At 37.0% G+C, this 17,066-nt stretch overlaps 1 protein-coding gene across 3 annotated transcripts in view; it reads left to right on the plus strand.

Moving 5' to 3' along the window:
* Positions 1 to 17,066, plus strand: part of LOC102009123 (transmembrane protease serine 11E) — a 105,986-nt gene that overhangs the window by 59,921 nt on the left and 28,999 nt on the right. For all 3 annotated transcript variants that reach the window (XM_013518541.1, XM_005392824.2, XM_005392826.2), the window contains one exon: positions 12,588 to 12,712. In XM_013518541.1, the coding sequence (XP_013373995.1) occupies positions 12,588 to 12,712 (125 nt within the window). The remainder of the gene's footprint in view (positions 1 to 12,587; positions 12,713 to 17,066) is intronic.

Here is a 17,066-nt window from a genome sequence, read left to right on the forward strand (position 1 = left end):
ATATAAAAGAATGGCTAAATTGGGCTAATTACCATATACATATACCTCACATAGATGTTTTAGTGCTGAGAACACTTAAAATCTGCTCCCATTGCTTTTAAAGAATCTGCTACCTGGTAAACCACGTTGCACAGTAGACCTCTTGGACATACTCCTGGTGGCTAGCTGAAATTCTGTCTTTTAACATCAGTTATTGTACCCTGAAACCCTGTCTGGGCACATGTAATGAAGTTCAGAGAACATGTACAGCAGGAATAAGAACATTCCCTGATTTCTGTGCACATAACAGACACACACAACACACTTCCAGTGTAGGTTTCTCTCTGTGGTAGTTCTCAGCAACTCTGTGAGGAGATAATTTTAGTGTTACCATGACTTTCTTTACATGGAAGGAAAGCCAAGGTTACAGAGGCCAGGTCTTCTGTCTCTGTCAGTGATGGGCAGAGCTGAGGCCCGAATGCTTGACTGTCTAGCTCTTTACTCTCTAGTCCTCCCTCCTGGCTCCATCATGTCACGATCCCTGAAACTGGAAGCGCTCCTTTGGTTTAACAGAGCTAACTCTCCTTGGCCTTCAAACAAGTAGCTTAATATCAGTGTCTCAACTTTTCCAATGAAAAGAATACCAAAGATAATAAATGAATACATTGAGGATCTTCCAAACCAGTCTTTCAGATTATACAGTTCGCTGAGGCTATCATTCCAGACTTGGGCATACGTTATTGGACCCAGCAACAAAACTAGGTTTGGGCTTCAGAGAGTTCTTAATCCTTGCACTGAGCTGTATACGTTGTGGTTAACAATGCACCACTACCTGACTCAGAGGTCTTAGCGTGTGCAGAGTCTGGGCTCTCTGCAATTGTTTTTCCAGCTGAATTCCTCTCTGCGTAGAAGGCCGAGCACGGACTCCTCCGATGTGGGGCAGAATTGATAAAGGTGGAGGGAGACTGAGGCTCCTTTGCTTGGTCTCCTTATCCTTTCAGACATGTGGGACATCTTGAGGGATTTTTCTGAATCCACGTAAAAAAACAAATTAATTAATTAACTAATTTTAAAAATTAGTTATTTTGAAAGGAAGAAATAATAACGAAAGTGTTGAGTATGTGATGTGTGTCTGGAAGGCACCAATAGCTCTGTGCTATTTTATTTAAACCTTGGAAGAATCTTTATGAGTTAGGTTCTATCACTATCCCATTTGTAAGTGCAGAAACGTAGATTTAGGGGGAGTGAGTCACTTTCTTAGAGTAATCTAGTTAATGAGAAGCACAGTCAGGACTAAACAAAAGCTATTTATTAACAGAGCCCAGGCTTTATTTATGAAGCAAGAAAATGAAAGTCATTTGCAGGTTTACCTTGTGGCTTCCCTTCCCCCTGTTTAAAAAATTGTTATAATAAAACATACTATTAAAAGGAAGTACTTACATACATTAAAAACATTGTATATTTTATGTGTGGCCCAGGACAGTTCCTCCTCTCTCAAAAAACAAAGACAAATAAAAGGTGGGCCAGAGGTTGGACACACCTTTAGCAGAGCTTGTTGCAAGGAGATTTACAATTGGAAACTTGGTCTCCTGATATGTTGCTTTATTATTTGTATTTTATAATCATCTTGATTACTGAGTGATAAAAAACCCCCAAATAACAGTAGGTTACATGAGAAGGAATTTCATTGTGTTTAATGTAGAAAAAGTCTGGAGACAGGCAGTTTTGGGCTCACAATGTAAATGAGTTTCCAGACATCTGTTATCACACTGTCCTACTAAAATGAAAGTCTGTCTAGATATGACCTAGTAAGGGTGTCTAAGCTCCAAATAACGCATACATAGCCTAGCTATAAAAGATACATCAGGGTTTTCACCACAATCACAAAGACTCAGCTGGCCAGAACTTAGTCATATGGCGATTCCTATGGACAAAGGACTCTGTGTTCCCCGTAGCCATGTTCCTACTGGGATTCAATTAGAAAGAAAGAAGACCAAATGCAGTTACAGGCACCTATGAGTTTCTACAATAGGTACAGAGATAGAGCCCATCATAACGAACAGGAAGCTGGTGGATATATGCTTCCGAAGTTTACATACCTCAGCTGATCCATGGTTGTAGATTTGGTGGCTGTTAATTTATAGATGTAAATTAAAGTTATGGACATTGATAACTTAAATACTTGGTTATTTTGGATAAAATAATAGTTCCTCATGATTTTTTGGTATTATACACACAGAAATTCTATCTTATTCTAATATGAATCTTAGAATATTTCACTACATGTTATTAAAATACTAATATATTAAAGTATGAATATATTTGAGTATAATTAAGGTGAGTATCTAATGAACAACTTCAAAAATCAAGTGTTCCATTTGAAAATTAAAACTCAGTATCCACCTATATTGTATTACTGTAGCAGAAGATTCACCCCCTCTCCCAGCCAGTATACTTCAGTCTGTTAGTTGCCTAGGTAATAGTTCCTGTTCTAGTTCAGGTTGCTTCTGGTCTCTTAGAAACAGCTGGTCATTGTGATGTATATTCTAAAAACCAATCCTCAATTGACAAGCCATTCTGTCTCTGTACTTCCTTTTTGCTTATCCTATGTAAGCCCTAAACCACCAGAGATCAAGCCCTTTTCTTTTGGGAATGATCCCAATCAGTGCCCATCAATGTAAATAAATCAGCCCCCAAATCCTGGGTAGTGTTGGTGTTTCTGCTTACTGTGGCATTACAAGTCAGTAATCATGGTAGGAAATTCATTAAATAAATAAACCCAGCCAGTGGTGGTGCATGCCTGTAATCCCAGCACTCAGGAGGCTGAGGCAGGAGGATCCTTGCAAGTTCAAGGCCAGCCTGGGCTACAAAGTGAGCTCAAGGGCAACCTGAACTGCATAGTGAGACCTTGTCTCAAAAAGACAAAATAAATAAATAAATAAATAAATAAATAAATAAATAAACAAACTCACTTTTGGGAGCAGTTATACAATCATTAACAGTATCTACATATTTTTCAATTACCCTCCATTCCTAAATTAATTCATCATATACAGAAGTTTCTAAATTATTTTAGGGATTATTGGTTATGATTTACAGCTTGCTAGGGAAACAGCAACCTGAAGGACATCAAGGATCTTAACATATGTTTCAACTGACATATTCTGGTTTTAAGGTCTACCAGAATCTAGGGATTTTAAAACTAGCTTAAGATACAAATAATAAAAAAGTATCATTTCCTATGGGTTTACTACTTGATTTATTTCAAATGACTAAGTTTGTAAACTATTCCAAATTATCTGACATTGTGGTCAACAGAAAGATATTTACATACATTACAGATCAGTAATATATTTGAATAATAATGCAAAGGACAATATCTTAATAAATGTTGAATCTTGACTATAATAGTATTAAGCATTTCTGGGTTATTCGAGGTATATAATATTAGCTTTGGTGGAAACAAAAAAGCATTTAAATGAGCCTATTTAAATTTCCATTAATTCTTTTAAAAATTAAGAAATTGAAAGCACACAACATCATGCAGATAAAAGCTAGGGGATGCTAGTTCTGTGTGATGTTGAATATCCCCTCAGAGTTCTCATCTGTTGTAACTAAGACTAAGATCCAGAACACTGGTCTCCCATTTCAGAGCTACTTCCACTGTATCAAGCCAACACTCATAGGAAGTCTCAAGGCAAAAGTTGTGAAGTATATTTGGTAGGAAGCAGATCATTTTACAAAAAGTTTTTGATAGTCTAGAGCTCTGTATTAACAGCTACAGATGTGTCTCTAGCTCAGGCTTCTTACCCATTTTTCTTCTGATATCTTCCTGTGACATCTCAGCTTCCTGTCTGTTAATTCTTATATTTATTTCCACATTTTCAGATCTAGAGTTCCCTGTCTGGCTATAATGACATCCCCTATCAAATTTACTCTGGGGAGGAGCTGCTTTTAAACTTGCTTACTTAGATCGTGCCAGTTTATTTCCTTGAATGGGAAAGAGTTTGAAGAAAGACAAACAATGTATTAGTGAAATTAAATTTTACAATAGATCAACCTATAAGTCTATAAACCCACACCTGATTACTTAATGATATCTTTATATTTTTGTACCTTATTTATCTGTAATTTTAAATTTCTAGAGGTCAGGAATTAATATAAATATGTTTGTAATAACCTATGCTTCCTTATATCTGTCTGGTTGAGAACTTAATAAAGACTTTGATGATAATACAAGAGAGATCAGAGGCATTCCTTACTAGAATTTATATAATATACCTATCTAGTAAAGTCTAGATATTATATCATTCATCACAACTTCCTCTTTAAGTAGATGGAGGAAAAATATCACTTGACTTTTATGATTAAGTAAATACAAGACTGGTTAAACTATGGATTTGCTTAAGTTAACAGTTAATAAGTAGTAAGGTTTTTTGTCACTCACAATATTTACTAAGAATTTACTGCAGTAGTAAACAATATTATATATTTTAAAATTCGGTTTTATGCCTACTATTTCAATAACTTTAAATATTTTATAATGTAATAGTGCTTCCTAGAGCCATTTAAAAATAACTATGTCAAATATTTTTTAAAATATAATGCTTTATATCTAAATAACTTTACATACCCCCTGCATTAAATTACAGAATAGTATTTCTGCCATTTGCCAGTACTGAGGGACATACTAGAGTATTATAAAGCTAAATTTTGATTCTATGTTAGTAGTAGAGAGTACAGTTCATCATACTGCATAGTATTCTTTGTATGAGGAAGAAAGAATTGTATTACTCCTGAACAATTATGCTGTTTTTGTCTTCTGTGTGCCATGAAGAATGTAGCTGAGCAGGATTTGCTTGTTTTATTTTTATTTTGTTTAATGTTTAACCTCTATTCTAGAAAGCTACCAATTTTTTGTCCAAATTTAATGAAATGTCTATATGAGAATTATGTTAACATGTGTAATCTTTAGTACTGTTCTTATTTTAGGTTTATCCTTAATGTTTTACTTTCTTCTTGCATTTCTAAATTTAGTACTACACAGACATGTGTATACACACAAACCACAAATACAATATATATTCATATGCTTCCCTAAATCAGTTTGGTGCAAGGTGGGATATAAATAAAAACATTCATAATAAAAACAATGAGTTTCCTATCATTTGTATTGGTGCCATGAAAAATATAGTTTTGTAGCAGTGAGACTGTAACTTTGTTATGATTATAACTTCTTTATAGGAACTATTTATAATTATCATCATAGGAATTGCACACATTAAAATTCAAACTAAGAGCCTCGTTAATGCTATTAGATATTTTAAAGATGTGTTCTATGTGTCTGTGGACAGGACAGAAATAGTATTTATAATTTTATAAGGCATAATTTGCTTGTATTTACTCTTTAAAATAGTAATAAAAATATGATCAATTCACACATATAAACTTTTTATTTTGATTCTATGGAAATTTTTATAGCCTCGTCCTAGGAATATAGGGAGGGAAGATTTCACCAAGGTCTGCTGAATGCTCCATAAAGTAAAATTCAGTATTTTTTTAAGTAGTCTAAACCATCACTTACACCACTTCTACCAAGACAACTTACTGTAATGGTGAAGATTCCAAGACTGAGCAGCCAGGGGGAGCACTGTCATCAAGCTGTAGGACACATTTTAGGGAGAACTGACCGAACAAGTTCAGTGGCAACAGGGTTGGAGACAGACTATGTTAGATATCATGGGGATGAGACTAGAACATGAAAGAATCACAATAGCTTCCATCTCAACCGGCGTCAACTTGTAGGCTGTCACTTAAGCCCATGTTCAGTAAGCTATGACTCAGAGAAACAGATCTAGCCCAACACCTGTTTTCATGGTGCTTTGAGCCAGGAATATTTGTTTGTTTGTTTGTTTATTGAGACAGGGTCTCCCTCTGTAGTTGGATCTGATCCACCACCTGCTTTGATGATGCTTTGAGCCAAGAATGTATTTACTTATTTATTGAGACAGGATCTCCCTATGGAGTTTGGGCTGGCCTTGAACTCAAGGCTGGCCCCAAACTCACTATGATTCTCCCACCTCGGCCTCCTGAGTGCTGGGACTACAGGCATGTGGCTCTAATTTTCATATTTTTATTTATTTTTTTTTTTATTTTTTTTTGGTTTTTCTCCGGTACCGGGAACCGAACTCACGACCTTGCGCTTGCCAGGCAGGCGCTTTTGCCGCTGAGCTAAATCCCCAGCCCCTAATTTTCATATTTTTAAATAGTTGAAAATAACAAATTATTTTATGACAAGTAAAAGTTACATAAGAAATTTAAATTCTAGTCTCCAGAAATGAAGTTCTGCAACACAGCTACATTTATTTCATTATGTATTGTATATTACTGCTTTTGTTTTACCGTGACAGAGTTGACTGAGTATGATGAGAAACATGTAGCTGAGAAATCCAAAAACACTTGTTATCTGGGTCTTTTCACAAAAGGTGGCTGCACTCTGGCATAAGAGGCTGGTAATAAGTCTTCCGAGCCACCGACTTTATAGACAGAGTGAACACATTCATTAGAAGAGCTCAGCGGGCTGAGCTGGGTATACAAGAACTGAGAATGTCAGTGCTGCTCGCTCTGAGGAAGAAGGAACTCACTCTTGCCCAGTGTTGTGTGGGAGCTCGTCCTGACTGGCTTTCCTCCCGAGCACTGTGAGCCTTGGCTTATTTCCAAGTGCTTACGGTGAGGGTTATTTGCTGTAGGACAATTTTTTCCCCTTGACTTGTTACTATTTTTTTTCTATCACTATACAAAAAAGTGACACCTTCAGAAGTAATAATGATAATGCAATGCTGGGCAATTTGGACCTAAAAAAATATACCCATAATTTAACTGCTATCTTCATCAGGCTTGTCACTAATTAATTAATTATTTGCATGTGACCCCACATTGGACAAAAACAACATAGGAAGAAAGTAGTTTGATAATACTGAAATATTAGAATTCAGGAAATCTATTTTAAAGTAAACTTAGGAGACTCAGATGAGGTTTTCTTTTGTTTTTTTTTGGTTTTTTTGGTGTTTTTTTTTTTGTTTTGTTTTTGTTTTGTTTTTTATTGTATGGGGAATCAAACTCAGGACCTTGCATTTTCCAGGCAGGAGGCTGTGCCAATGAGCTATATCCCCAGCCCTCAGGTAAGTTTTAACAGTTGGAAATGATTGAACAAGTGTCTGTTTATTTGCAGGATAGATTTCATTACACAAGTGTCTTGAAATGTCTGTTTTTCATTTTGCTAACTCTTTTAGCACAACTTCTAACTGTATCAAATTTGGAGCAGTTTTGTATTAATTTACTTGCTGATAGAGAGAGAACAAAAAAGAATTGAAGGGTAAATTACACCTAAATAAAGATAGGGAGGAAACATAGAATAGGGTCACTGGCTTGAAAATCAATGCAGTATGATTGAGAAAGGAGTTTCATCCCATGCATGAAAGAATGATTCAACATACAAATCAATAAATATAGTCCATCATATAAAACAAAGGCAAAAATCATAAAATCATCTCAATAGGTGAGAAAAAGCCTTTGACAAAATCCAACATCCATTCATGATGAAAACCATGAAGAAAATAGATACAGAAGGACTTTGTCTCAATCTGGTGAAAGCCATTTAGAAACCTACTGCCAAAATAATATTAAATGAGGAAAAAATGAAAGCTTCCCCTCTAAAATCAGGAACAAAGCTGGGCAAGGTGGTACATGCCTGTAATCCCAGAACTCGGAAGATGAGGCAGGAGGCTGTTGTGAGTTTGAGGACAACCTGAGCTACATAAGTGAGTTCAAGGCTAACCTGCACTATGTAGCGAGACCCTGTCTCAAAAAATAAAATATAATAAAATAAAATCAGGAATGAGACAAAGATATTCACTCTCACCACTCCTGTTCAACATACCTTGGAAACATTAACCAGAGCTATCAGGCAAGAGAAAGAAATAAAAAGAATATACATGAGAAAGAACAAAGTCAAAATATCATTACTTGCAGGTGACATTATCCTCTACTTACAAGACCCAAAAAATTTTGCTAAAAGACTCCTAGAAAAAGAAAAAAAGACTCCTAGAATTAATAATCAAATTCAGCAATGTAACAGGATATAAAATCAATGCACAAAAATTGATAGTGTTTCTATACACTAATAATGAATTCACTGAGAAAGAAATTAGGAAAACAATACCATGAACAGTAGCACCAAGAAAAATTAAGTACTTAAGAACTGACCTAACCAAGGAAGTGAAGTATACCTACAATGAAAATAACATCACTCTGAAAAAAGAGATTGAAGAAGATATTAAAATGGAAAGATATCCCCACTTTCCTGAATAAGCAGAACCAGTATAGTCAAAATGGCCATACTTCCAAAACTGACATATAGATTTAACACAATCTCAATCAAAATACCAACAGCATTTGTCACAGATCTGGAAAAGCAATCAAAAAATTTATGTGGAATCAGAAGAGACTCAGAATAGCAAAAGAAATTCTGGGTAGCAATGGCAAAGTAAGAGTTTTCATGATCCCAGATTTGAAGTTATATTATAAAGCTACAGTGATAAAAACATTATGGTACTGGCACCAAAACAGACATGTGGATTAATGGAACAGAATAGAGGAAAGAGAAACAACCTCAGCCCCATTAAGCTATTTGATAGTTGACAAAGGGGCCAAAAGCACGCAATGGAGGAAAGATAACCTCTTTAATAAATGGTTCTGGGAAAATTGGATATCCCCATGCAGAAGATTAAGTCTAGACCCATATATCTTATCATGTATAAACTAATATCAAAACAGATGAAAGAGTTAAATGTTCAAACAGAAACACTGAATCTGGTGGAAGATAAAATAGCTTCAACCCTTGAAGATATAGTCGTACACTAAAGGACTTTCTGAGCAGAACCCCAGTGACACAAGAAATAGTAGCACAAATAAACAAATGGGATTCTATCAAATTTAAAAGCTTCTGCACAGCAGAGGGAATAGCCAACAGAGTGAAGAGACACTACAGAATGGGAATATTTTTCCAGCTGTTTGTTGGACAGAGGACTAGCATCTAGAATATACAAAGAAACCATAATAATTACCCTCCCGATGAAAGACATATAGTCTTCTCAGAGGAAGTAAAAATGCCCAATAAATACATGAAGAAATGTTCAACATCATTGGCCATTATAGAAATACAAATTAAAACAATACTGAGGTACCATCTTACTCCAGAAGGAATGGTTATCATAAAAAATCTAATAATTACAAATGCAGGTAAGTCTTCTGAGAAAAAGGAATCTTCCTATGTTTTTGGTGGGTATGTAAATTACTACAGTTGCTATGGAGATCAGCATGCAGATTCCTCAAAAAACTAAAAATAGAAATTCCATTTGACCCAGCTATTTCTGTTCTACAAATCTTCCTGAATGAGTTAAAAATCACATTACAGTGATACACTTATACCTGTGTTTATAGCAGCACAGTTTATAATAGTTAAACCTCAAAAACTGTATCTATAGGTCACCATTAATATATACAGGTCCTTTATCCACATTTATCCTTATGGTTTTCTTTATGCATATCAACAGATAAGTAGATAAAGAAAATGTATTTATACACAGTGGAGTACTACTCTGCTATAAAGAAGGATAAACTTGAGCCATTTGTAGGTAAATAGATATACTTCAGTACCGTAAAGGTGATTGAAATATACCAGACACACAAGTTTAAACATCACATTGTTTGTCTTATATGAGAAACCCAAAATATAAATAAGGAACAAAATAAAAGATCAGAGGAAATCAAGAGATCTTTTTCAAATGAAAAGGGAAAGAAGAGAAGCAGAGGTGGGGAGGGAAGGAAGGGAAAAGGATGAAAAATGAGAACTGAAGAAAAAAATGGAAATGGAGCTTTGCAAATGGGATGGAGAACCCTAGTTGGAGGATTTGATTACCTGGCGTATGGAATTATGCTCTTTGGTGTGCATGAGGCAAAAATGAGAGAGCTGAATCTGCTAGTACAAGAATATATAAAACCTGAATTGGTATCAGATTCAGAAATGTGCTTTGAATGTTTGCTCCGTGTTTTTGACTGACCTCTCCTTCCTGTATCCCATGATACCTTCTCGGCACCTCCTAAACCCCAGAGACAGCATGTCACAAGCAGTCGCAGGAAGTGGGTCAGGAAGGAAGGGCACCCTGGTGCCTTGCACAAGGGAGTGAGGTGGACTTCATCAAAAGACATACGTGTGCTTGCTCGCTTACTTTTTCCTTATGAGGCCTCTCTTTTCCCTTCAGTTAATTCAAAAGTCATGATATTTGTTGTTTTAAAAAAATCACCATAAAACCAAACTAAAATATAAACTAAAATGCAAATTGCTATTTTATTTCTTATTCTATTTGATGTGTTTTATATATTTTGATCTGCACACTTCTATATAGTTTTATTTTATAAAAACTGTGACACAGAATACATATTATTCTGCAACATTTTTCATACTTAAAAGTTATAAAGTCACTTTTTTCATTTAAACTCATGTAGTTTTACTCTCCTGCACTTAATGGCTGCATTCTTTATTTTTCTGCCTTAAATTATTGTAGAGCAAGTACAACTTGTCCGATATTTCACAATTCTATAGAACAGTCATGTGCATTTCATAATTTTATCATGTTTCCTATAAACATAAATTCATATTCTTCACTTGGCATGCTCTAACGTGGGTTGAGAAATCCTTCCCTCCCCAGACCCTCCCCAAAGTCTTGCTTACGTCTGCAGTATGCATCTCCTTTCTTTTGCAACAGATGAACAGCAAGCATTCAGCAATGAAGAGATAAAAATCAGTTTGGGGAGCTTCTCAAGCAAAACTGTGCACCAAAGAATAACTTCCTTGAGGAGGAGTATTTTTATATTGCAGTGATTGCCGTTCGAGGAACAGGTGTTTGGGATCCCACTCGGGAGAACGGGAGATGGAAGAGGTTGGGGAGGGAAAGATAAAGTTTCCCTGGCTACAGTCCCATGGGAAAATCAGAGAAACAAGGGAGCCGACCAAGGAGTGGCCCTGGAGCTTACAAGGGCACCCCAGTGCCTTCGGTGGGGAAAGGTGCTGCAGAGGAGATGAACACGTTAGCTAGGCTCAGCCAGGATGAAATTGCAGTGTAGCCAAGACCAATGTGGAAATACCATCACTTCCTGTTCCTACATCACCAGAAATGGGTCCTCTTGATTTCTGTAAGCAAAATTTATTTATTATGAACAGTTTTGCAGTTTACAAGAAGTTTACATGTTCATAAGCTCCTCTAAGGTCCCAGAATGCTTTAGTGGATAGAGTGGGTATCCTGTGCCTCACTGACAGAGAAAGTTAGATCAGAACTTAAGTGATGTCAAGTTACAGAACTGGTAATGACAGGGCTATTCTTTTACTTTTCTTTCTCCTTATTCAAAATTAAATGCTCCACCTTGAGAACATTTCCTTCAAGTCTTCAAGCAACAGATAAGCAGAATTCTAGAAAAAATAGATGTGCATCCTCTGACCTACCGGCCTAAGAAATACTTCCTGAAATTAATTTACTTACTTTTTACATGTACATGTTTTTTACATGTACATTTTAGTACATGTTAGTTAACAGAAAATTTGGCTTCATTCCAGTATATGAGTACACGCATACGCATTCTGTGATTGTTGTTCCCTTTATTTCCTCCCTTGCCGTCTCCTCTCTCTTCTCTGATCCCTTTCCTCTTCTCTCAGTTTCTCTTTCCCGTCATTATTTCAAGAAATTTACGATAATGATGCCATAGGCAAACTGCTCAGCCAGCTCTCACTTATTTTTTTATTTTCTGTAGCTTTTGAATTTGCTTAGCATCCAAGGGAACAGCCATGTACAAATCAAGTGGAATCCAGCTTGATCAGCACGTTTCAGTAGCGTGTGTTTTTACAGGCAGAATAAATGGAAAATATTGAGGGCATCTCATGCAGAAAAATGTTCATGTAGCGTCACTCAAGCTTCAAGGTAAATAGCTCAAAAACTCAGGTTTTTAAAAAGAGAGCTCTGGTAAATCTCTTGTGCATCTTCCAAGTTTGGTTTGGAAATAATTCATAAAATTAGGTGGAGAATAGTATTAGATTCTATCCGGAAGCTGGAATGGTTTGAGTTGTAATGAATTTTGTAGCCTGTTTAAAATTCCAGAGTGCTACAAACAGGCTTTAAGCAGACACCCAGCTACTCCATAGCTTGTATATAGCTAGCTTAATATGAAGTAGCTAATTACGCAGCACTTGCTACACACCAGGCACTGTGGCAGATACTGTATACACCAGGCCTTTAATCTTTGCAGTAATTCTGTAAACTAGGTACTGTTGCTCTCATCTCTGTTTTATGGATGAGGACACCGAGGCAAAATGCTTGCCTCAGAATAGGCAGCCTGAACATGACTGGCCTCAGCAGCTGGGAATCAGGGTATGTTCCAAACCAAGTAGTGCACTACTATCTGAATGTCCTTCATTCCCCAGAAGTATTTGTTTTACCTGAAGCACAGATATGCTCATTGTGATATAATCCATCTACTGTATGTACTTTCCTCCTCAGGCTAGCTGTGGTGAGGGCCAGGAAAAGAGCTTGTGTGCAGCCCTGGGTTACTGGCCTCATCAGCTTCCTAGCCCTGATTGTGCTGGCCGTGTGCATTGGACTCATTGTTCATTACGTGAGATACAGTAAGTATGAGCTGTCCTGGCAGCATGTGATTTACCCCACATATTTCCTCATGTCACCTCCTGTTTTGATTTGCCTTGGGCTTCTTCATTAATCCCGGTGATTCACTTGCACAGCCAAGACAAAGAAATCTTTGCCTCCTTTGTGCCTCTGTTAATCCCACAAACCCACGAAGGTGCTTCCTTCTGTCTTTGATGCGGCAATGCTTCCTGCTGGGAATAGTACACTCATTTTCATACTAATTAATAGGTGGTAATTGAGTCTTGAGGAAGACCACAAGTTAGCAGGGATCCAATATTTTGAGTTGTTTGAGGTCACAGCGCAATCATTTTGATTGAAGGTGCTTGAACTCATTGAAATCTTGATGTCCAAATAAACCAGTAACACAATTAGGCTCACGGAGAAGTAGGCTTTATTCAGCACTGCTGAGTTGGAAAAATGTTCATAATGTTAGAGAGTTGAGTAAATACTGATTTCTGTTATTTAAAATTTTATCTTGGGATAAGTTGTAAGTGGCTAAAGGGGACAAGATGTGCTGAGAGGGTTAATTATGAACTCACTGTGTGGTTATCAGATATCTCACTACCAGATGAACTGCTAGTTGCTATGTTATTAGAAATGTCTCCAGGGTACTTTAGAACTGTTCTTCCACAATATAACAACCCTTCTGAAGTTTCCTTCTATGCTGCTTTGGGTTTTAATTAGTTGACTCAACTATGACCTGTTAGTTTGATATCTCCCTGTGTGACTAGGTTATGCTTTGATGTTCAAGGTCCTGAAACCACAGAAGCTAATCACTTGGTTTTAATGTCGTAGGGAATTTGCTAAACATGATTTCTGTAAAAAGAGTGATCCACAATCTGGTTATCTTTCTCCACTCCCCACACAAATCCAGTCTTAACTTCCAAAGCAAAGAGCATCACTTTTGAGTAGTTTAAAGGAATGTTTAGAACAGAGGTGTGTGTGTGTGTGTGTGTGTGTGTGTGTGTGTGTACAAATGCTAATGTACATGTGTGCATGTGTGTTGTAGAATTTGCCCACGTGCAGGTTTTAAAATTTGAAAAATCTTCATTTTAAGAACAGAGATATCTCTGGATCATGCTTTTAATAAAAAAGAATATTAAAGTAACTTTAAATTCTACGGACTTGTTCGGAACCTAGTGAGTCCTATTATGTTGTAAGCATCATCATTTCTTCCTACAGATGCCTAAGACAATAGTTTATTTTTATTGCCAGAACTTAGCAGAATTCTGACACATATTAGGTGCTTTATAAGTGAGCAGTGATTAACAATAATACACAAATGAATCATACCTAGCGTATTTTCTTGGGATTATCTGGCTTCACAAAAATTCCTAGTAATGCTAAGTGCCCGACGACTTTTGTGAGGGAAATATTCCTTGTGTCTCCTTTGCCGCTTTACACGCAGAGTGTTACAAGATTATAGGTCTATTGAGGTGCACATAAGGAAAACCTGGAAAGTTTTTCCAGTAACCTGCTCCTGGATCCTGTGGTTTGGATGATGAGTTCAGAAATACAGAACGCAACCCTTGCACTGCCCACGCAGTACACCTGAAGAAGCAATGTTTATTTCAGTGTGGCTTGTATTTGTGACTTGCCCTCTGTTTGGGGACATAAATTAATAAAATAGTAGGTATAACCATGAGCATTTAGGAATCAACATGCCAAAATAACCAAGCCAAATCAAACAAATCTGTTACAGAAATATCAAAATATAGAGGAAGGTGATTGGATTTGTAAAAACGTTATCTTGACCCTTACTTCACAAAGGCTGGCTTAGAATTCTGTATGTAGTCTGTGTCCAAATCTCTGGGGCTCCATTTCTGCTCCTCTGTAATTTGGATGTCGGAAGGTAAATCTGATCATGAGTAACATCACTGCAAGTTACAGAATCACAAATGTGTTCGGAATTACGAATACACTCACATTCCTTGCCTCTCCTTTGACACTCATATAAATGTCTCAAATCTGCCCAAACTTCATTACTTTTGTGTTAATATTGCCAATGCTTTTGAGTATCTAGATGTATCATATAATTCTGGCAGCTTGAAATATGTTTTTAATACTTACTGGCCTATTTTAAGTCTACCAAACAAAGTAAAACATTGAGTATAGGTAAGTTGTTTGGATACTTGAAGCCTATGAAATTACCAACATTTGACCATATTTCATTTATATAAATGATAATTTAAAATAATTTAATCCAGTAAATAACTCATAAAAGCCAGGCTGAAGATTATTGAAGGTCTGTTATCCTACTTAGTGTATGTGTAAGTACCAGCTGCATCAGTACCACCTGGGGTCACGGTAGAACATGTTTGCAGTTTATGCAGTTTACAATCATCTTGGAGCATGCATACATGCACATACCCCAACTTGTTTCCTTTTTAATCACTTCTCCTTCCTCCCCCTTCCCCTAGTTCCTCCAGTTCATGTACTTCATTTTTCATTCTTGTTGATATTATTAATCTTAGCTTAGGTTAGGCCTATAATGTTTACATTCACTGAGGTTATTAGGCTCCTGTACGTGGCATATCTTCATTCTGCTTTTTTCCCCTTTCCTGCTTCTTCAAGCTTTGTCCTTGTTCCCTTGGACCATATTCTTATTACAAGAGATATGTCTCCTTGTCCCCTTCTGTCCATCTTTTATCATTCTCTCTGTACTTTGCCTCACTCAAATGAGAGATACCATGCAGTATTTAACCTTGTGTATCTGATTTACTTCACTTAACATTATATTTTTCAGGTGCATCCATTTTCCTATAAATGTGTCAAACCTGTCATTCTGTATAGCAGAGTACTATTTCATTATATGTATATAACAGCCTGGGTAATCAGGCTGTTTCCAGGATTTAGCTATTATAAATTGTGCTGCTGTAAACATTGGTATGCATGTATCGCTATAGTATAATGTCTTAAAACCCTTTAGGGAAGATACCTAGCAGGAGGATTGTTGCATCATGTAGAATTTCTAATTTCAGTGCTTTGAGAAATTTCTATAATGGTTGTACTAGTTTACATTCCCACCAACAAACTCTTGGATCCAACTTTAGGCCTACACACTGAAATCTGCATGTTTCACAGGAGCCACAGGTGGCCCACTTGTACATTGTAGTCTGAGAAGCAGCCCTGTAGAACAGTGAAATTAGCCATACAGAACTACAGACAGATGTGAAAAAGAAAAGCAATTATAGTACAATAGTAGTTTAGAATGATAGTTACATTATTTTTCAATATTTTAGTAAGTTAAAGCCTTACTTGAAATTATGCATCGCCAGAGACATACCTGCATTTCATATTACCCTGGCCATTCACGGCAGGGCCATTTAGGAAAAGGGAGGTGAAGGAATCATAGAAGAGCAAAACTTCCCCCAGTTTTCAGTGAGGTCACAATCATACAGGGGACCTGTGACTTTCAGTGTCTCCACTTTGACACGTTTTTCATCCATTGCCACTTGCCACCAGGCCTTTCCAGAGGTTGGCCAGTGTCTTGGTTACTTTTCTCTCGTTGCTGGGACAAAATACCTGATGCACAAAATTAAGGGAGGAAAGGTTTATTTCGCTTACAGTTTGTGGAGGTTTCAGTCCGTACTTGGCAGATTACAAGGCAGACTGGCACATGGCAGAGGGCTACAGCTCACCGTGGCAGAACACAGCAAAGCAACAAGCACACACCAGGGTGGAATGGGGGAGGAATGGCCTCAAGCACCCTTTTCTTCTCCCTTACATATGCAAACTATCCACCCCAGGGCAGATGTAGCTCTCAAACCCATAATCAAACTCTAAAAGCCTGCCCCATGGCCGCATGAGGCTTTGGGGGGACACCCAAACACAAACCATAACAGCCAGCAACTCCAATCTCTGTCTCACCAAACCTTCTGGATGACTGGGTGGTACTTTTGATATTTATCAGCGGTTTTTGGTGTAAATTGTATATTAAAAAATCCCACAGCTTCAGAGTGGCTTTGGTTTTATCCTACTTGAAGAAGCGGTGTGTGAAAAGGAGTCTGTGCTTTAGTACTTAGACCTTGGCTTGATCTGTATTTTCTGGCTGTGTCACATTGGGGCTGGGGAAATTGCTGCATTTCTCAGATTGGAACCCCTGAATGTGAATCATATTGCCTTCCCTGCGGACACTTGCAAATTAAATGAAATACACGAATATGCCTGAGCAGCTTGTGCTTGGGATGAATCTCCTTTTCCACCGTGGTTTAAGTGAACAAGAAAAGAATGGGAAGACATAGGGAGAAGAGAGAGATTGGGATTGGATGAGGACAATCCATTTTTCTGTAATAACTATATGCAACTCTCTTGGACACTATTGTATTCTTAATG

This window comes from Chinchilla lanigera, unplaced genomic scaffold (genome assembly GCF_000276665.1).
Source record: "Chinchilla lanigera isolate Chin_1 unplaced genomic scaffold, ChiLan1.0 scaffold00046, whole genome shotgun sequence".
Taxonomy (NCBI): Eukaryota; Metazoa; Chordata; class Mammalia; order Rodentia; family Chinchillidae; genus Chinchilla; species Chinchilla lanigera.